General features: G+C 38.3%; 1 protein-coding gene across 4 annotated transcripts in view; it reads left to right on the top strand.

The window, feature by feature from the left end:
* The window catches only part of Lrch3 (leucine rich repeats and calponin homology domain containing 3), a 93866-nt gene that overhangs the window by 17550 nt on the left and 54272 nt on the right, over positions 1–22044 (top strand). For all 4 annotated transcript variants that reach the window (XM_028752220.1, XM_028752219.1, XM_028752218.1 and 1 more), the window contains exons 2-4: positions 16234–16378; positions 17886–18012; positions 21453–21558. In XM_028752220.1, the coding sequence (XP_028608053.1) occupies positions 16234–16378; positions 17886–18012; positions 21453–21558 (378 nt within the window). The remainder of the gene's footprint in view (positions 1–16233; positions 16379–17885; positions 18013–21452; positions 21559–22044) is intronic.

Here is a 22044-nt window from a genome sequence, read left to right as displayed (position 1 = left end):
TAGGTGATTCTAGGTCCTGTTTCATTGAAAATCAGCATTAGCTATCACATCTGACCCATGCGTGAGGACTTACGTTCAATCCTTAGAATGAATGCACAAATCTGAGTGTAGTGGTTCAAGCTGTGATCTCATCGAAGTGCTGGGGAGGCCAAGACCGGAATATCCCTAGGGCTCAATGGCCGCCAGCCTAGCTATCTAGTTCATTGTGAGCCCCAGGTCCCAGTGAGAAACTCTGTCGTAAAAAATGAGGCTGGAGGCTAGAGAGATGGCTCAACAGTTAAGAGTGCTTTCTGGTCTCACAGGGGACCTGAATTCTCTAGGCTCCAGGCTTGTCCTCAGAAAGTAGGTCTTAGTTTCTAAAGTCATAAACAGTTAAAAGTAGAAAAGAATAGACATACAGCTCCCTATGGAGGTGCAGCCTGTGTCTCAGGAACTAGTGGCAGGAGGATCAGAAGTTCATGGTCACCCTTTGCTACAGTGTAGGCTGAGTGGGAAAGGAAAGACTGCATAGTCTTGGGAGGCAGGCACTGATAAGGGCCACCTTCTATAAGCAGCCTGTGACCAGCAGTACTCAAAAGTTAAAGAAAAATTAAAGAATTACCCTGAACTTTGGAGCCCAGGTTATTGTCACATACTTCTTTCTTTTTAAGCAATTTTAAAACTATACTTAAAAAAAAAATGTATAGCAATACAGTAGTTTAAAACCGCCAGGTGTGGTGGCATATGCCTTTAATTCCAGCACTCTTCAAGTTCAGAGCCATCCTAGTCCACATAGTAACTTGCAGGGCAACCAGGGAAACATAGTAAGACCATGTCTCAAAGGCAAAAAGACAAACAAAATCCTAAACTAAAACAACACTATAGTAGAATGACTTTATATAGTTTTCTTTTCTTTTTCTTTCTTTCTTTTTTTTTTTTTTTTTTTTGGTTTTTTTTCGAGACAGGGTTTCTCTGTGTAGCCCTGGCTGTCCTGGAACTCACTCTGTAGACCAGGCTGGCCTCAAACTCAGAAATCCACCTGCCTCCGCCTCCCAAGTATTGGGATTAAAGGCGTGTGCCACCACCTCCCGGCTACTTTATATAGTTTTAAACAGAAGAAAACCAGGAAAATTCAAGTTACAAATCATCTCCCCCAGGAGTAGGGGAGGGTGATTGTAATAAAAATTAATTGTATGCTAGTATGAAAAATTTCAAGAATTAATAAAATATTATATTTGAAAACCCTTCCCTCAAAACAAATTTTTAAAAAGTCACCCTTTCTAAGTTGGCCATGTGACAAGTGTATTTATTAGGAGTCATGTCTGATTCCTACTGTACTGTTAGTCAGTAAAATAAAAAGGGAAGTCTAGCTTTTATAACCACTGGCTTACATGGTTAGCACACTGCAGTCTTCAGAAGGCTGGAATGGTTCTTGCTACTTTAGTACACAGGAAGATGAAACCACATATCTACCATGAAACAACTATGAGTTGGAAGGAGAAAGGAATAGCTTTATAGCGTTTTTTCATGACTCGTGGGTCCTTTTGCCTCCATCCGATCGTTTCTCATCACCTAATATAAGTCTCCTAGTTATACCCACACTCGCACCTCTTTACACACATCCAGTATAGGCAGCGTTGCATACGAGGGAGAACATGCAGTTTTTTATTTCTGGGTTCGAGCCACCTCATCTAATATACCCCCGAGTCCATCTGTTTCCTGACAATTTCATGATACTTTTTTTTTTTAATTTTATATATGAGTACACTGTCACTCAATAACACCAGAAGAGGACATTAGCTCCCATTACAGATGGTTGTGAGCCACCATATGGTTGCTGGGAATTGAACTCAGGACTTCTAGAAAAGGAGTCAGTGCTCTTAACCACTGAGCCATCTCTCCAGCCCATTACTATTTTTCTTTACAGCTGAGTAACATTCCATTTTGTACACATGTCACATTTGCATTACCATTCACCTATTGGTTGATAGGTGTGCTAGTTCCATTCTTTGTTGTTATGAATAGAACATCGATAAACACAGATGTGCAAATATCTCTGTGATAGGATACGGGGTTTCTGGGTCAGTGCCAGGAGTGCTATATCCGATCCTGTGGTGACTCTCTTCTTAATTTCACATGTATACAGGTCTTACAGCATTTATTTCTGGCCTCTGTAACTTGTACCCAACCCCTCTGGCCCAGTGCTGCAGCTCGTATGCCTCTCAGGTAGTTTGGCCAGACAGCCTTTGTAGCGCTTCTGCGTTCCTGCTTCTATTAGCCGGTTCTAAAGCCAGTGCTTGGTACCGTAGGTTTTAATGTACCAGATTTCTGTTTCCAAGAGTATCAATTTCTGGTTTGCTTTTCTATTACTATTAAATAAAACACTTCAAAACTTAGTGGCATAATGCAGCAGTTAGCTTACTTAATTCTGCAGTCTCTTTAAGACTATTAGCTCCACCCCTTCCTGTCTACCCAAATGTATCTTGCTGTAAGTTTGTTATATGGGTAAGAAAATAGCAATTCCAGAACCAGAGTAAGGAAGTTTTGAGATAATCCTAGAATATCTTGTGCCAGAATGTTAGCACATCTGAGCATCAAAATAAACAAGGCTTGCAGTAGGTTCTATAAATGAGTAAAGTGAAAAGCTCCACATCTATGAAGATAATAGTCTGATAGACAGATGGATTGACTGGTTTAAATAGGAGAAGGAATACGAGAAGTTAAAAACATTTTAGCTGGATATGTTGGCTCACACCTGTAGCCCCAGCAATGGGGAAGCAGAAAGGTCTCTGTGAGTTCAGGGCCAGCCAGGGATACATAATAAGTAAGACTTTGTCTCAAAACTAAACTAAACAGCTTGTACTCCGGAAGGGACATTAAGGCTCAAAGTCATATAGACAAATATTCCTAAAGAAACTTTTTATGACTGTAACCCATCTCAGCTTCTATTTATTATTATATCTTTTAGGTTCATTTTTTCACTTGCCTGTTCATATGTTCATTCAGTTATATATTTTTATTTTTCTTTAAATTTATTTAGCTGATGAATAAAACAGTTTACATACTTATGAGATACCATGTGATATTTTAATGTCACATGTATTGTATAATTTTTAACTTAGGGTAAAATTAATTATCAACCTAAGCATCTTTGTGTTAAGAAATTCCAGTTTGGGGGCTAGAGAGATGGCTCAGTGGTTAAGAGCACTGACTGTTCTTCTAGAGGTCCTGAGTTCAATTCCCAGCAGCCACATGGTGGCTCACAACCATCTGTAATGGGATCTGTTGCCCTCTTCTGGTCTGTCTGAAGACAGCTACAGTGTACTTATATACATAAAATAAATAAATAAATCTTTTAAAAAATAATTTAAAAAAGAAATTCCAATTCCTTTCTTCTGTCTTTTTGAGCTGTTCTATATATTACTGTAGTCACCCTAATCTGCAGTAACACCCCAGAACATCATCTTCCTGTCTAGCTTGTACCTATTGAGCGCTCTCTCTACGCCCCTCCTGTTCCCCTCCACTCCTTAGCCTCTGGGAGCCATCATTCTGCTCTGAACTTGTGTGAGGTCAAGTGTTCTGTCTCAGCTGTCTGTAAGTCATGCAGTGCTTGCCTTTCTATGTGACTTTACTTGACATATCTAATTATTATCTCCTTATTGTTGATGAGTAATAAGATCTCACCTTCTTTATAGCCAAATAGCACTGCGGTTGTCTATGTACCAAATGTTTTTATACAGTGATTAACTGATGAACATATAGGTTGTTTTGGGTTTTTCTTGTTATTAGTTTTTGGTTTTGTTTGCTGTTGTGAACACTCTTGCAATAAAGTTGAGGATACAGATGTTAGAGTTGATGGGAACAGAGAAGTTAGATTTGAAATGTTTTACCTTGAGACTTGTTTGGAAATAAGTGACCGTCTGTCTCTATCTATCTATCTGTCTATCTATCTATCTATCTATCTATCTATCTATCTATCTATCTATCTCTTCTTCCTTTCCTTCTTCCAAAGTCTGGTCTCATGGGATCTTCCTACTTCAGCCTCCTGAGAAAATCATATTTTCATTCTAGATTATACAGTATTTCTTCAAACAAAGAGAAAAAAATAAAGGCAGTGTTGTATCTTGGCCCCTTTCAGTATTTCAGTTAATTATCTTGTAGCCTTATATAGATAGTGCTCTAAAGAGAAAGGATATATTGACTTTTTTTTTTGAGTCCACAATTTAAATTTTTTAAATTATTATTTATTTTTATGCGTATGGATGTTTCACCTGCATGTGTGTCTGCACCATGTGCATATGGTGTCCCTGGAGACCAAGAGGGGATGTCAGGTCCCTTAGAGTTTTAGGCAGTTGTGTGCTGCCATGAGGGCACTCGGAATTGAAGCCAAGGCCCTAAAAGAACAACCAGAGCTCTTAACTGTTGAGCCATCTCTTCAGCTCCATACAATTTTGGTTTCAAGCATTCACTTTGGGGTTTGTTTGTTTGTTTGTTTGTTTGTTTAGTTGGTTGGTTGTTATTTTGGTTTTGAGTGGTCTGGTTTTGTTTTTTTTTAAGACAGACTATGTCTGTCTGGGAACTGTCTGTGTAGATCAAGCTGACCTTGAATTCAAAGAGATTGGCCTGCCTCTGCCTCCTTAGTGCTGAGATTAAAGGCATGCACCAACACCGCAAGGTACCTTCATTGTTTTTTGATTGAATACCTGTTATATTCTTCATGACAAGTATAAATATACAAAGCTGGACAGTACAGTCTTCCCTCAAAAGACACCCACTATTTACTGTGTGACATAGTGACTGCAGGAAATAATAATGTATGTTTCCAAATAACCAACAAAGTCAGTTTCAGATACTACACCATAAAAAGATAGATAAGCAAGACAATGCCTATGTTAATGAGCTCAACAGTCATTCATATGCAGGGGCTATACACTACATGTCAAAACACACTGTACCCCCGTACATCTACACAATTGTAATCTGTCAATCAAAAATAATAGTACTAATAAAAATTTGATGTATGAATCTGAAGTGGTCATTCTTATCCCCTTAAAGATTTTTTTTTTTTAACTATTGTTTAGGGCTGGAGAAATGGCTCAGCAGTTAAGGGCACCAACTGCTCCCAGAGGCCCTGAGTTCAATTCCCAGCAACCACATGATGGCTCACAACCATCTGTAATGGGGTCTGCTGCCCTCTTCTGGTGTGTCTGAAGAGAGCAATGGTGGTGTACTCATATGCATGAAATAAACAAACAAACAAACAAACAAATAACTTTTTTAAAACTATTGTTTAGAGTTTTTTCATTTAATATATTTAAAAACAAAATGAATACTTTTGAAATGAGTTTAATGTTGAAGATGTGGCTTTTGTAAAGAAAATAATCAGGATTTTAATTGTAAAAGAGATTACTTAAAGCATTTTCCACTGACATATTTCTTTTTTTTAATGTTTTAATTGAAATAGAATTTATCGCTTCCCTTTCCTCCTTCTAGCCCCTCCCAACTACTGTCTCTCAAACCTCTTCCATGTTCCACTCCAATCTCAAGTTGTTGGCCTCTTTTTTTCTTTTATTTTTATTGTTACACACACACATACACACACACACACACACACATGTATATATGTATACATGTATGTACACATATACATATATATTACAACCTGTTGACTCCATTTTTCTTGGTGCTATGTAGATGGTCAGGTTGCTTACTTTGCATCAGACAACCAGTCAGAGGCTCATCCTTCTGAGAGGGTAAATTCCTCTAGCAGTCACTAGTAGCCTGTAGTTCTTTGTCTATGGATAGGACCCCATGACAACTTACCCCTTCCATGTTAACTTATTTATCAATACCATTGTTCTGTTCTTGTTTATGCAGCCATTTCTAGGAGAGACTGCTTTATAGCAGACTTCCTGGTATTCTGGCTCTTACAATTTTCTTTCCTATCTTCAGAGATGTTCCCTGAGCCATAGATGCAGGAGTGTGGAAAAGATGTATCTGTCTATTGGGACAGGCTCACCATGATTTGTGTCTAGTGTTTTTTTGTGTGATGATCTCCCTTTCTCAGCTTTCTTTAGTTGCTGCCTTAGGGTTTTATTGATATGAAGAGATACCATGACCAAAGCAACTCTTCTAAAGAAAAAATGTTAATTGGGGCTAGCTTACAGTTTCAGAGGTTCAGTCCATTATTATGGTGGCAGACATGACATTATGCAGACAGACTTGGTCCTGGAGGAGCCAAAAGTTCTACATTGTTATCTAAAGGCAGCCATGAGGAGACTGTCTTCCTCAGGCAGCCAAGAGGAAGGTCTCTCAGTGACACACTTCCCTTAACAAGGCCACACCCCCTAATAGTGCCACTTCCTGTGGTTGCCTCAAGTGTTTTGTAGGGTTGAAGACTCTTGAGCTTTCCCCTGTCCATGTTAGCGTGTCTGTCAGTGTTGTCCAGGTTCAGATCATGTTTAGGTTGCCATGTTCTAAATACTGTATAGGTGTAGCTTCTGCTATTTCTAGGAGACACAGTTTCACATTAAACTTCCTGTTCCTCTGTCTCTTAGAATCTTTCTGTCCTCTCTTCCATGATTATTCCTGAGCCTTAGGTATAGGAGTTGTCTTGTAGCTGTATTGGTTTGATTTGGGGTCCACAATTCGGTATTTTGGATTACTTGTTGTTTTCTGTAATGATCTTTATCTGTCACAAAAAGAAGCTTCCCTAATTTAAAAAAATGGGGACTATACTTTTCCAGCTAGATCCTGGAGAGGAATCGAAATGTTTCTTTTAATTATTTGAGAGTTTCATCTTTTCCTATTCCAAAAATGTTCTTGTATTTGTATCAGGCTTAAATAGGCCTTTTTCTGCCTTGCTTGGCTGAATAAAATATCCAAAGGCTTTGCCAAAGATTGGTATAGTTGTTGGCTTACACACTATCATTAGACAAAAATCTCATTTGGAAGGCCAAGACTCAGGATGTGATACACAGAGGTAACTTAATAGCTTAATTGCAAAGTTGTTTATGACCCAGACTGTGGCTTTTATAGTACTTGGCAGTCTCAACTGGGCTTGCGTTTGGAAAACAGCAGATGGTTTGTTACATTAACAGTGAGATGGAACCTCAGAGGCCCGTGCCATAGTATTGTGTATGTGTGTGAAGTCAAGGAGCTTGCTCTAGCCACACAAAGATACAGTAGCCTCTCCTTTCACTGAACTTTGCTGAAGGATAGAGACAATATCTGAAACATTTTAACGTAGATCTTTAAATATCTTGTTTTTATTTTCTTTTGTAAAAGCAAAAATAGTGAATATATTATTAGTTCTTTGAGCTGACCAGTGATCATCACAATGCTGATCTATGATTTGAGGAAGGCTTGGTATTTCTTTTCTTTTTCTTTCTTTCTTTTTTTCTTTTTGATATGTCAAATGTGGGAAACTGACTTATGCTTTCATCTTTGTGTTTTGTTCTATATGAAAAAGTTCTCCATAAGTCATTTAGTTTGACTCAGACTAGGCATAAGAAGCAGTGGGAGAGGGGGTACGATTAACGGATTCAATGTGCACTGAACCAGGAAACTGACATTTGCTGGTAGGGTTAGGTTTGGGGAAAAAGAAAGCCATCCAGAACGGTTTCAGATTTCTGACTAAAGCAACGACATAAATAAAAGCATCATGCGTGCCAGGCGGTGGTGGCATACGCCTTTAATCCTAGCACTCAGACGACAGAGGCAAGTAAATTTCTGAGTTTAATGTCAGCCTGGTCTACAAAGGTGGTTCCAGGATAGCCAGGGCTACACAGAGCTGTCTCTGAGGGAGAGGAAAGAAAGGAAGGAGGGATGGAGGGAGGAAGAAAAACCATGCTCTAAGACAGGAACTACTGGAAGTACAACACATTAGCAAATCCATAACGTTTTAAAAGTATTTGTGTGTAAAAGTAGCCCCCCAGTAGTTAAGCAGTAGGCATCTTTTGTGCCTGAAATCCCTGCATTTAGGAATCTGAGGCAGGAGGGTCTAAAGTTCCTGGCCAGCCTAAGCAAAGCTAGAAATAAAACAATGTAAAAGCTAAGGAATCTTTTTCCCCTTTTGGCAAAATGAGCAGTTTTCAAGCGTCGACGTGACATACAGAATCAGAGCATTTTCTATAAATGAAAATTTTCTGTATTAGTTACAATTTATTATTTATCTATATTTTTTTAATTTGAATTTTCAATAAAATCAGAACTATTAGCTAAGGATCTAGATGCACTGCCACTTTGAACATAAATGAAACCCTAATAATAAAAAAGAAGAAAAGTTAAATAATTCAAAGAACAATGAAGTTGTTCCTATCATGTGACCCTTTGACTATCCAACTATAATGGGTAATGTTATTAAACATAAACCATGCTTTTCAGTTAAAAGTCCTGTCATATAAGCCGAGTATGGTGCACACCTGTAATCCTATCACTTGGTACTTGGTTATATAGTGAGCTCAAGGCCAGCCTGGGCCTCGGAAAGATGGGGGCTAGGGGAGGAAAATGGGGGTTATAACAGAGGGAGGAAGGGAGACCAGGTATTACAATAGTAAGAGAATGTAATATACCCTCTCTGCTAGCAATTGATAGAAAAAGCTAATAAAAAATGACGGCAAGTATTGAGTGAATACTATCAAATAAGTAAATGTGACGTATAGACTTAACTGGACCATTATGTCTGGTGTAGAAGTCTTGTCAGACTCAGGAAATATTTATATGATTGGCCATTTGCTGAATCATAAGGAAATCTGAGCAAAAAATCAAAGGATTAAAATCAGATATTTTATTACAGTTAGAAATCATTAACAAAATATAACTAGAATATCCTTATATGTTTGGCAGTTAAGCAATATTTTTAATAGAATGAGTCAAATAATGAAAATTATAAACTATCAATACCCTTAATAATATCCTAATAAAGCTATTATACAATATTATTCAATAAAAACAACAGTAGTGAAGAAAATTTATAGTTTTGGGGGCTTTCCCCGCTCTTTTTCTTAAAAACAGGGTCTTACTATGCAGCCCTCCCTGGTCTGTTGGCCTAGAACTCATAGAGATCTAACTGCCTATGACTCCTAAAAGATTATAGCTGGTTTTCCTTGTTTTTAAGGCAGGTGTCTTACTGTGTAACCACAGCTGGCCTGGAACTTATCCTGCTTTTACGATTGAAGCCATGTGCTGTTATACCTGTTGAATTTATAGCTTTAAATGCATATATTTGAAAAATAAATAAAATTTAGTGGGCTAAATGGATCAGTAAATTGAAAAAAAAAATTAAAAAAAACCTACCATGATCCCTCCTGATAGAAGAGAGGTGATAAAGATCAGAAATGAACAAAGTAGAAACCACATGTATGTGATATGCAGGCTAACCAAGCAAAAGTTACTGGTGAGGAGGGGCTGTGGCTGAGTGACAGAGTGCTTCTGTAGCATACACACGCTCCACATCCAACCTTAGCACTGAAGAAAGGCAAAGAAAATGCTAGTGATGTTGTAAATTTCTGATGCTCTCATCAAGAAAGAAGGTATAAATAACCAAAGCAAACGAATATAATAAGGGAAGTCACTATAGATACTGTAAAAGTTTATAAACAGAGATAGTATGAACAACTTTATGCTAATAAAATTTAAAATGCTAATAACAATAGCAGACAGCTAGGCAAGCATGATTATAAAAATGCCTGTGGTGAGCTGGGCCATGGTGGTGCACACCTTCAATCCTAGCACTCTGGAGACAGTGACAGGTGGATCTCTGTGAGTTCGAGGCCAGCCTGGTCTACAGTGTGAGTTCCAGGACAGCCAGGACTACACAGAGAAACCCTGTATTGAAAAAACAAAAAAAACAACCAACTAAACAAACAAACAAACAAACAAAAACCCCCTGTGGTCCCAGTGTTTTTCTGTGGCTGAGGAAAGAGAATTGAGCCCACAAATTAGGATCAACCCTAACCACATAACAAGATCTCATTCTAAATGAAAATAGAAGCAGAAAACAAGACAAAACTAGCAAACTCCTAGAACATAATTTAAAACTGATTCAAGAAAATATAAGGCCCAAATGATCTTAAACTATTAAAGAAATCCAGCCAGTAATTCTTTAAGGAAGACTTTAAGCTTAGTTGGATGGTTTTACCAGCAAATTCTAACAAGCTTTAAAAATAACAATAATAATTTGAAACCTACATAACCCTTTCAGTCAATAGAAAAGGAGGGAATGCTCCCAATCCAAATTGATGAGAGTGGTACACTTTTGCTGTCAATGCTAACAATCATTCATGATGCCGTAGGTAAAAAACTCGAACTGCACATTAACAAGCTTAGTCTAGTATAAAGGACATACAGTAGAGGTGGATAGCCTAGGTAAGGATTAGTGTCAGAGCCTGGGGTTTGTATCAGTTACTGTGCTCATTGCTCAAGCACAGTACAGCCAATCATGGAGCAGTGACAACAGCAGGAGCTTAGGGCAGTCACACTACATCCAGATCTGGGAAGCCGAAGAGGTAATACTGGTACTCTGCTCTCTTCACTTGTTTATTCTGTCTGCCCGATCAGTAGTGCTACCCACATTCAGGGTGGGTCTTCCCTTCTTAAACCTTTCTGGAAAGACCCTCATAGAATACCCAGAGGTGTTCTTTGGTAGTTCTAAATCTAACTAAGTTGACAATCAGTCTTAACCATCACACTTTACTTCAAGGTTATTATAAAAATTTCTTTAACATTAGAAAATTGGTCTCATTTACATTAATAGAATGAAAGATTTATGAGGATAAGAATTAATTCTTCACAAAAAGAATAAAATAATGGCATACTAAAAAGTAAAAATTGAGAATTCCTCCTTGGATTCCCTTCTACTCTCAGGAGTTCTTGCTCCCATTTTCTTAATAAATCTACCTTTGCAACAAAAAAGGGAAAATTCCATATTAATAAAATGTAAAATCATGATTATCTCAATAGAGGAAGAAAAATATTAATAAATTTGAGACCTATTACCAATAAAAGTCTTAGCAAACTTAGGTTTTCTTAATTTCATACAGAGTCAACAAAGAAAATGGTTGAAATTAGTAACAAAAAAGATATTATTTCTTTTATTCAGCATTATACTTGATGTTCTAACAAACAGGGTGAGGAAATTGCATAAATACAAGAGAAGCACATAGGAAGAGACAAAGGCTCCATTATTCATAGAGCCATGTAAACAGTCAAAAGGATCGGCAGACAAGTTAGTTGAACTAAAAGTTTACCAAGGCTGTCAAATATGAAATCAACTAGGACAATTATTTTACTTCTCCATGTGAGTAACAAGTGGTTAGAAGTATGTCACTCCTGAAGTAATAAAACCTGAGAATATACCGACACTTTTGTAAAGTCTTCGAGACAAAGTATGAGGCTTTACTTGAAGTGTTAAAACTTGTCTTTGCTGGGGAAATGAGCTGTGCTTTTAGACCAAAAGGCTCAGTAATGTAAGGATGTTCTTTCTTCCCACATTTTTGGAATTGATGTGATTTGGATAAGCTCTCAAAAAGTGTTCTTTTTTTGAGATTTAGCAAGTTCATTTTAAAACACAAAGAGAAATGCAAAGGATCTGGAAACCTAGATAGTAGGTTAAGCATACCCAGGAGCCAGGTGCAACAGACTCGGGCATGTACCCTCAGCTACCTAGGGAGGCAGAGGCAGGATTTCTTGGATGTTGTCCTTGCCTTCTACCTTGGCTAATACAGAACCTTTGTTCTTTTCCCCTGTAAATGCCAGACTCACAAACTTTGAGAGATTCTCTGGTCTTCACTTTTTATTTCCCTGTAGGAGCATGGGATTATAGATGCTCAGTCTCAGCATCCAGCTTCTGTGGGGGTTTTGGGAGTTTGCACTCAGGTCCTCATACTTGCTCAGCAAACCCTTTTATCTACTAAACCACGCCTCCCTTTCTTAGGTTATGATAGTTCAGGTTTAATCTTAGTTTGGGTTTGATTGCTATGAAGAGACATCATGACCAAAGCAACCCTTATAAAAGACAACATTTAATTGAGACTGGCTTACAGGTTCAGAGGTTCAGTCCATTATCGTCTAGGCTGGAGCACGGCAGTGCCCAGGCAGGCATGGTGCAGGAGGAGCTGAGAGTTCTACATCTTCATCTGACTGCAGCCAAGAAAAACTGACTCTTCTACACTGTGTGGAGCCTCAAAGCCCACCCCACAGTGACACACTTCCTCTAACAAGGTCACACCTCCTAACAGTACCAGTCCTTATGGTCCAAGCATATTCAAACCACCACACCAAATGTGGTGTACATCTGCAATCACAGCACTAGAGATACTAAGCAGAATGCTGTATTCAAGGTTAGCCTTCATCAGAAAACAAGACTAGTCTGTAAATAAAAAGTCAGTTTTGTAAGCTGTCTCCGCTTTAACTTGTTGCCTGAAGATTATTGCATCAAACTTAAATGTTGAAGTATTCTTTTTGTTTTATTTACATATGTAAATGGGTGTTTGTCTGTCTGTGTACCATGTAAGTGCATGGTACTCTCAAAGACAAGAAGAGGGAGTCAGATCCCCTAGAACTGGAGTTATAGATGGTTGTGAGCCACCATATGGGTACTGGGAATCAAATCCAAGTCTTCTGGAAGAATAGCCAGTGCTCTTAACTGCTGAAACATCCCTCCAGCCCCATATTGAAACATTTTATAATTGATATTAATAATTCCTCTTATTCTTCCAGCTTTTAAAAATTGAATTAAATTATAGTTGATAAAGTAATTATTGTACTTTGTACTAAAGACATTCACAATGCATGATTGTATGCAAATTGTTTATCCTTAAATACATCAAATTATAAATAATTTTATATTCTAATTCTCTGGGAAGAGAAGAGTCTATATTTATTCTCCTCAAGATCATTTTTATGTGAAACTTGGTTTTATACAATTGCATTTTACATTCACAGAGAATATGTGCACTTAGGAGGTGGTTTGGCAAGATGGTGGTCTCTTTCTTAAATTACAAGCACGTGGTAAGCAAGCAGGAGACTTCCTTAGGGGGCATGGGATTCTCTGGTACAGTGGCCCTGAGAAATGAGAATCAGAGGCTTTTGGATGATGATCACAACCTTTGAGCTCACAGAAGGAAATCTTTTTTTTTCTCTCTCTTAATGCCAGCACTTCACTGCTTCTACTATTCTAGTGTGGACTGTCACTCAGTGTACCCTTGCATTGTGACTTGAGCTTTGAGCATTAGTTGATACAGAAAAGTAGTCTGCTACACAGTCTACTTAGTGTTAAATTGTTTACTTACCTCAAAACAGGGGGAGAGACTGTGAATGGGGATAATGTGCACAGTGAGCTGGCTGTAGCCGTGGAGCCAGTGACTGGGAAAGACACAAATGGAGCCTCAAGAGAACAGAATAGCATGCTTCTTATTATAGCATAAAAGAATTTTTAAATGAGAAGAACTATAATAATTTATATAGAGGATTTTTATAGAAGTCCTCAAAGTTGTGACTTAGGAGATTTTGTAGAAGAGTCCATTGAACAGAGAAAGAAGAGCAAGTGGAGGCACCTCACCTGAAGGTACAGTGGAGGGACCTCTCTGGTTTGGAAGAAGGATTGAAATTGCTGGAGGGCAGCAAGGTGGCCTGGTGAGCACGTGCACTCGGTGCCAAACCTCATACCCTGAGTTAGCTTCCAGAACCTATGTGGTCAGAGAGAACCAGCTCTAGCCAGTCATTCTCTGAGCTTCACACCTGTGCCGGGCATGTGCTCTCTCTCTCTCTCTCTCTTTCCCTCCTACCCTCCCTTTCTCTCTGTCATATGCTTGGATGGCAGAGTAGTAAAGTAACATCTAGAAATTACTGGGAAAGCAGTGTTTCCGAACCTGCCCAAAATGTCACCTTCTGACTTCGGTTGAAAGTAGATACTTGCAGATACGAAGGAAGGCACTGGTGGGCTATCCAAGTCCTCTCTGTCCACAGCTTCTCCTAGTCAGGAGTTCTCACCAGCAATTCCCACCACAGACTTTTGAGTGTTGTCTTTTTTTTTTTCCTAGAAAAACAGTGTCAGGCACACAGATCTGAGGTGTGTTTAGCTGACTAGATGGATATGGGAGGGTGGGGAGGCAGCAACATAGCCCTTGTTCTCTGCATTCCTGAGTGGGCAGATGAGCTGGAAGCTAGAGCAGATGCAGGGTCTTAGGTGTGTTTGTTTGCTTGCTTTAGTAAGAGACACAATTTCTGATTGTCTTCCTTCTTTTCCTTCTCTTTCATCTTACCTTTGATATCTATAAATTAGCTGAGGGGCTAGCAGGGAGAGTGGGTTGGGGTATCAGAGTCAGAGAGCGAGCAGGCACATGTTTGCCATGGCACAGATGTGGAGACCAGTGAGTAAATTTCAGGAGTTGTTTCTTCCCTTCCACTATGGCATCCAGGGATGGAACTCAGGCTGTTAAGTATGTGAGCAAGTGCATTTACCCACTGAGCCATCTCAGCGGGCTCCTTCTCTCCTGTTTTGTTGTTGTTATCTCTGAGATGGGGTCTCTGGATGCAGCCCAAGGCTAGCCTCAAACTCAAAATCTTTCTGTCTCAGACTCTTGAGTGCTGGGATTACAGTTTGTGCCCCGATGTTCTGGCCTTTTATAAATATAAAAGTCACTGAGGTCCAGTGAGATGGCACTGCAGGTCAAAGGCCCTGCTGCCCATCCTGGCAACCTGAGTTCAATCCCCAGGACCTACATGGTGGAACGAGAGAACTGATTCCAGCAGCTTTCTTCTGGCCTTCACTTGGCGAGCGCACGTACACACACATATAAGCAAAAACAAAATTATTCTTAAAATTGATAGCTGCTTATGCTTTATTCTATATTCATTAATTCATTAGAAGTTGTAAAATACTGATAGCCTGGTTTGGTTTTTTTGTTTTTTGTACCTGTAACTTGGTTATTTTCATTTCACCATTTAACTCTTTGCTTAGAATATCTAGGTTATTCAATGATACCATCATAAAGGAAAGGCAAAATAAATGGTTGATTCTTTTAATCATTTCATAAGGTAATAAATTGGTTCTCTGTCTCTTTGGGGCAATGTATCATTTTAAAATCATTAATTAATATGCATATGGATTATTTTATTCATTGATATTACTTTTTTGAAAAAGTTTTTAAAAATTTAAGGTGGGAAGTGATCTTGTACTCTGTTTCGAAAACCACAAAAGAAAAAAAGGTTTTTCTTTTGTGGTTTTTCTGTTTTTCTTGTGTGTGTGTGTGTGTGTGTGTGTGTGTGTGTGTGCGCGCACATGCACCAGCCTCCAGAGACCAGAAGAGGGTGTCATATCCCCTAGAGCTAGAGTTATAGGCAGTTCTGATCTGCCCACTGTGGGTTCTGGGAACCAAACTCTGGGGGTCTTTTAGAAAAGCAGCAAGTATTCTTAATTAGTGAGCCATTTCTCCAGCCCTCAATTACTATTTTTATTGAGACTCACATTGTGTCATTGGGACCATAAAGATTCCTGGGTGTGTTTTAACAAAGGACTGTAACTTTCTTTAGTAAAGAGTAGGGCAGTTGGGCTACTGAGATGCTTCAGTGGACAAAAGGTACTTGCTGCCCAGCCCTGACATACTGGCTCTTTCCATGGAAGGAGATACCTACCCTGGAGAGCTGTACTCTTACCCCCATGAACACATCCTGGCATTCTCTCTCACCGCCCGCCCCCTTCTCTCTCATACATACATGGGAAGGTGGGTAATTTGAGGGGAGGGATCCATTTGTTTCTGATGACATTTGGAACTGTGATGCAGGTTTGATAGAATGAGTAGCCCATGTCTTAGAATGTGTATTACTTAACAAAGAATAACAATTTTATTTTTAGAGCCGGGCGGTAGTGGCGCACGCCTTTAATCCCAGCACTTGGGAGGCAGAGACAGGCGGATTTCTGAGTTCGAGGCCAGCCTGGTCTACAGAGTGAGTTCCGGACAGCCAGAACTACACAGAGAAGCCCTGTCTCCAAAAAACAAAAACAAAAAACAAAAAAAAAAACAACCTTATTTTTAGTGTGTGTGGAAAGTGAAAAGGAAGCATTTCCTAGCAGTAGTATAAATGGGTGTGTTTAATGGGTTTCTCTACCAGTTAATAAATATTTCAATGCTTATATTGAACCAATTTCCATAATAGGAATTCTGGAGAAACCAAATAATTGTGAAGCATACTAACTAATTTCAGTAGAACAAGTTTCAAAGAATGGTTTTAAGCTTTGATATTTTCTTTCAGACCTGTCACGAAATCGCCTCTCAGAAATCCCTATGGAAGCATGTCATTTTGTTTCTCTGGAAAGTCTTAACCTATACCAGAATTGTATTCGGTACATCCCAGAGGCTGTTCTAAACTTACAAGCTCTGACATTCCTAAATATTAGGTAAGAATGCTATTCTTTCGGAAAAAGTGGTTTTATATGACCTTTAATTTTCTCCTCTCAGTCACTGAAATGTTTGCAGTTAGTTCTGTGTTCACACTAGCAGTTTCTGATATGTTCTTAGGATGGTGTAGTAACGTTTTCCCCATGTTTCTCCTGTTTCTCTTTTTATTTTTAGCTTTGCATAATTAACAGACTCTACTAGCTGTTAGTCTGATAGGCCTGTAGAGGTCTTGCAGCTGTGGTTCTTCAGTTACATTTTCAAATTAACTTTGTCAGGTAAATACTAGGTCTGATGGACTGGGGTACAGCTTAGCTGGCGGAGTATTAGCCTGGTATGCACAAGACGCTGGGTTCAGTCCCCAGCAGCAAGCACGCACACACACTACATTGTTACTTTTATTGTGCATGTGCATGGTGTAAGTGTGTGACTGTGTGCTATAATGCATGCACAGAGGCAGAGGACAACCTTGTGGAGTCGCCTCTCTACTTCCACTTTTATGTGGGTTCCAGGGATTGAATTCAGGTTGCCGTACTTATGTAGAAAGTGCCCTTACCTACTAGCCATCTCACTGGACCGTGGAAATGTTTTGGTGCCCAGTTTATATGTCTTAAAAAAAAAAATCCATCCCTGGGGCTAGTGAGATGACTCCAGTGTTAAAAGCATATCCTGCTTTTTCAGGGAACTTGAGTCCAGTTCCTAGCATTCTTGTTAGACAGCTCACAACTGCCTGTAATTGCAGCTCCAGGGGAATTAAATGCCCTCTTCTGGCTGCTTTGGTTGCTGCACTCATACCTATAAACCCACTCTGACACATACATATACACTTAATTAAAAATAAAAACAAACCTTAGAAAATAATATTCACTCCTTTTAGAAATCTCATTAAAAATAACACTAGAGAAATTTCTATGTAAGTGTTAACTTTTTCTTAATAAACATAGGAGTAGATTATTATTGGATTAAAAATTTTTTAAAGGTCCATGAAATATACTAATCAACAAAAAAATCTTGAAAATGGAGAAAGACGTGGCTCCAAAAGAATTATTATGGGGTTAAATTTACGTGGTAAGGCAGGAGAGATGGCTCGGTGGTTAAGAGCACTGACTGTTCTTCCAGAGGTCCTGAGTTCAATTCCCAGCAACCACATGGTGGCTCACAACCATCTGCAATGGGATCTGATGCCCTCTTCTAGTGTATCTGAAGACAGCTACAGTGTACTCATATAAATAAAATAAATTTAAAATTTTACATGGTAAACTTAATTTCTTTTTATTCTAACAGAAATCTACTTTAGTATTTTATATATCTGATCTTCATGTTTTTTTATAAACAAAGATTCCTGTTATCTGTCTATATTTAGTCAGCAGGGAATTGATTAAACTGACAGAACTCAAATCTAGTATTCTGTTTATTCTTTGTAAGACTTAGTTTTGTATCTAAAATGACAAAGATGGAGATGTTTCCTTCAGTGGTATCTGACCTCTCTTTCTCTACTTACTCACTTAGTCGGAACCAACTGTCAACATTGCCAGTCCACTTGTGTAACTTACCGCTGAAAGTCTTAATCGCTAGCAATAACAAGTTGGTCTCGCTTCCTGAAGAAATTGGGCATCTCAGACATTTGACGGAACTTGTAAGTTAACATTTTATTTTTTTATTGTCCAACATATCTGTAGTATTCTATATGATAAAAATCAAATATCAAGTTTGTTGTTAAGGGCTGGAGAGATAGCGCAATGGTTAAGAGCGCTGACTGCTCTTCCAGAGGTCCTGAGTTCAATTCCCAGCAACCACATGATGGCTCACAACCATCTGTAATGGGATCTCATGCCCTCTTCTAGTGTGTCTGAAGACAACTGCAGTCTATTCATATACATTAAATAAATAAATAAATAAATAAATAAATGAAACCTACTACTAAAAAAAAGATTATTTTTAAAATAATTTTATAATGTTGGCTTGGCAATTTAATTAAGAAAGACTTCAGTGTACAAGTCTTAATATCGCCACACAAAATGGGGAAATATCATTGGTTATTTTCTTTTTTATAATTTATTTTTATTTATTTTTTAAATCAAATCATAATTTTTACTTATTCACAGAGGGGTTATAAACGCAAAAAGGCAGGACGTGGGGAAGGGGATGACACCGGAGTGTGGGTGTTCAGTTCAGGGGGAGTACAGATATCTTTCAGAACAGGGTATCGTCTGGGTGAAGGTTCAGGGGACAGGTCACTGTGACTTTGTCTGTGATTCACTTGTCCTTATCTAAGTTGGTATTATCCACCAAGGCTACATTGGTTACTTTCTATCCAGTATTAAATGATTTCTGTATTACTGAACTTTTGAGACATAAGTTAATAATGTAGTTGGGTTTTCAAATTTTAATTTTTATATCAATATTTTTTATGATTTTTATTAGCCTTTATAGATGAATGGGCCCTCCAAAAGTTACTCTTTGATTTTTTTTGTATGTTTGTTTGTTTTCTCGCCATACCTTTGGAATATGTAGCTAACTATAATTTGCTATTACATATTTTCTAAGATACTATTAAACTTAATCTACTGTTATTTGTGAATATGCAAGAAACCATCTCTTTTTTGTTTGGTTGGTTTTCTCAATGCAGTATTGTTCTGTGTAGCCTTTGCTGTCCTGGAACTTGGCTCTTTAGACTACACTGGCCTTGAACTCACAGAGATCTGCTTTTCTCTGCCTCCCAAGTGCTGGGCTTAAAGATGTGCCCCACCACTGCCCGGCCTAAGAAACCATCTCTTTTACCTTTCTTTTTTTTTTTTTTTTTGGTTTTTCGAGACAAGGTTTCTCTGTGTAGTCCTGTCTGTCCTGGAACTCACTCTGTAGACCAGGCTGGCCTCGAACTCAGAAATCCGCCTGCCTCTGCCTCCCAAGTGCTGGGATTAAAGGCGTGTGTCATCACTGTCACCATCTCTTAACTATTTATGTTTTGAGTTAGTTTAGGAGTCAGACTATATCCCCACAATTATATTATGAGCTGGACTAATATTGTCTGCATTTTATAGCTAAGGAAACTAATACTAAGATGACATAATTTGCCAGAGGTTATGTCACCGTAGGATTGGAAATCAGCCTTCTTGAACTAAAGCCTGTTTTGTATTACTTGAAATGATCAAATGCAGCTGTGTCCATTGAGATTTAGGAATACAGGGTTTTGTGTGTGTGTGTGGTTTATTAATAAAGATGGTTGTAAACAGAAAAAGAAAGGTATAAATCTAGTTAGACAAATTAAATTACTTTGGTTGGAAGACTTTAAATGTAACAGGTTATATGGTAAAAATTCACAGACATTAAATCTAGAGTGGGGATTTTAGGCTACTGTTTTTGTGCTAGCTAGATTTGGAAATAAAACCCAAAATGTACGTTTTGGGGGTATTCTTTTAGAACTTGACTTGTTAGCAGGAAGTAGGTATAACACTGTAAGTTCTTTTGTTTATTTTTCCATTTTATTTTGTTTATTTATTTTATTTAAATTTTTTCATCATATAGTTTGATCATATTCTTTTTTTTTTTTTGAAAAAGGTCTTACTTTGTAGCCTGAACTGCCCTTCAACTCTGATTCCCCAAATTTTTGTCATCAAATCATTTAAACTTTTTAACTACTTATTCAATCCTAAACTCTCAGCAGATAGATACATGTTTGAGAAACTACTGTTTTCTTGAAAAGGGGCTAATTGATGCCCTAGGTTATCCAGGGAACATCTGACAGAGGAAGTAACTTTAAAGCCTCTGGTTTCCCTGATGGTATTTTTTACCACTTCCTTCTCTCTTTCCTTCCCACCTCTACATCTGGGTGAGAGTAAATGTCTTTCGATTGACACGGGTGTTTTCTGAGAGGTACAACATAAAGTACTAAAGTCCTTACCACAGACCCAAGTTCCGTGCCTTTTCATCTTCTTTTACTGCCCTTTTTAAGTTCGATGCTTAGAGCACTGGACTTCAAAGTCTAATTTTTGATCCTACTACAGTCATTAATGAATAGGAAAGGTGAAAATTATATTCTTTTCTCTTTTGAAAAAGATAAAATAATGTTTGGGGCCAGCAAGATGGGTCAACAAGTAACAGTGTTTGCAGCCAAGCCAACAATCCTAGTTCCACCCCGAGGCCAAGCGGTAGGAAAGAACCAAATCCCACAAATTGTCCTCTGATCTCCACACTCAGCAATTTTCCCGCTACTTCCTCTGATCCACAAATAAATAATAAACATAATAAAAAGTCTTAAAGCTGTCTAAAGCTTATGGAAGTGCGTGGTGAGCAGCCTGGCTTTGTAAGTGGTATGTCAGCTCTTCACTAGTGTGTTGGAGGGCTTTTAAATACTCACGGACAGCTTGAGCTCCCTTCTGCTACACACGGTTATGGTTTTATAAATCATTCTGTCTGGTCTCAGAATTAAAGAGCTTTTCATTTATTCATCTTGGAAGCTGTAGCTAGTCACTTTTCCAAGCCAATTGAAATCAAACTTTTAAGCAAGCAGCCAGGAGGCTTCGGGGTCCTGTGTATTAGACTCAGACTGACTTAGATACTACCAGCCTGCTTTCCCGTAGCTTAAGCTTTAGTATTTCTCTTTATATGCAGTTGTATGAAAATTAGAGTCATTCCTTACATTTTAATTTTATATTTTTGAACAATCTAACTGGTATTTTGAAAAATGGCAGCTTTTCTGTATGATAATTTTTAATCATTTTTTATTTTATTTAGGATAGTATAAAGTAAAATATGCCTTTTTCTGCTTTACCTTTATACCAACATTTTTATTTGACCTAGTATTCTAGGCTTTCTATTAACATCTTAAGCCATATAATTTTAATTTCAAAAATTTTTATAAACCTATATAAAATATAAAGAATGAGTTAAAAAGCCTAAAAATTAAAATAAATTAAAAAGAGTACAAACTGAATTATTTTCAAGTGCAGGATGACTTTATGTACATACACACACAGACCAGGAAGGGATGTGGTTATTATCTAATCATTTTGTAACTAGTTTAAAGCAGGTAAATTTGTGATTAAAATAATCTTACCTTTGTACTCTTTGAACTAGGATGTGAGTTGCAATGAGATTCAAACTGTACCTTCCCAAATTGGTAATCTGGAAGCCTTGAGAGACTTTAACGTAAGGAGAAATCATCTTCTGCGCTTGCCTGAAGGTAAGAAACGATGGACTAACTGTTTTGCTGGTATTTGTCTTTCATTATAAAGGTCTTTCAGACTGATGGGCACAAGCCAGAACCGTGTACAAGTTAGAGCCAGTACTTAAGCTCTGATGACTTACTTAGCTAGCCTCATCTACTCGGTTGTGCACTTTAGAAAACTAGGAAGACCTGCGCCTCCTGGCATGGGCCTGTTATCCCAGCTGCTCAAGAGGCTGAGCAGGAGGATCCTCGTACAGGCCTGCCAAGTAACCCTGTCTGAATTACAGGGAGGAGAGTCATGAGTCTGAGGCCAGCATCAAGACCCTGTCTTCAGAGAGAGAGGAGAGGAAGACAGAAAAAGACAAAAGAGGGAGAGGGCATGCAGTTCAGTGGTGGAACGCTTGGCTATCGGTGAGACTGGAGGTTCAGTCCCCAATACCAGCAAAACAACAAAATCTTGAGAGAAAAATTTTGCAACCCTTGCTCAGTGATTCCATTTCC

Source organism: Grammomys surdaster, unplaced genomic scaffold (assembly GCF_004785775.1).
Source record: "Grammomys surdaster isolate TR1022 unplaced genomic scaffold, NIH_TR_1.0 125889, whole genome shotgun sequence".
Classification (NCBI taxonomy): domain Eukaryota; kingdom Metazoa; phylum Chordata; class Mammalia; order Rodentia; family Muridae; genus Grammomys; species Grammomys surdaster.
Note: the sequence above shows the minus strand (reverse complement) of the source record. Positions and strands in the feature narration are given on the sequence as shown.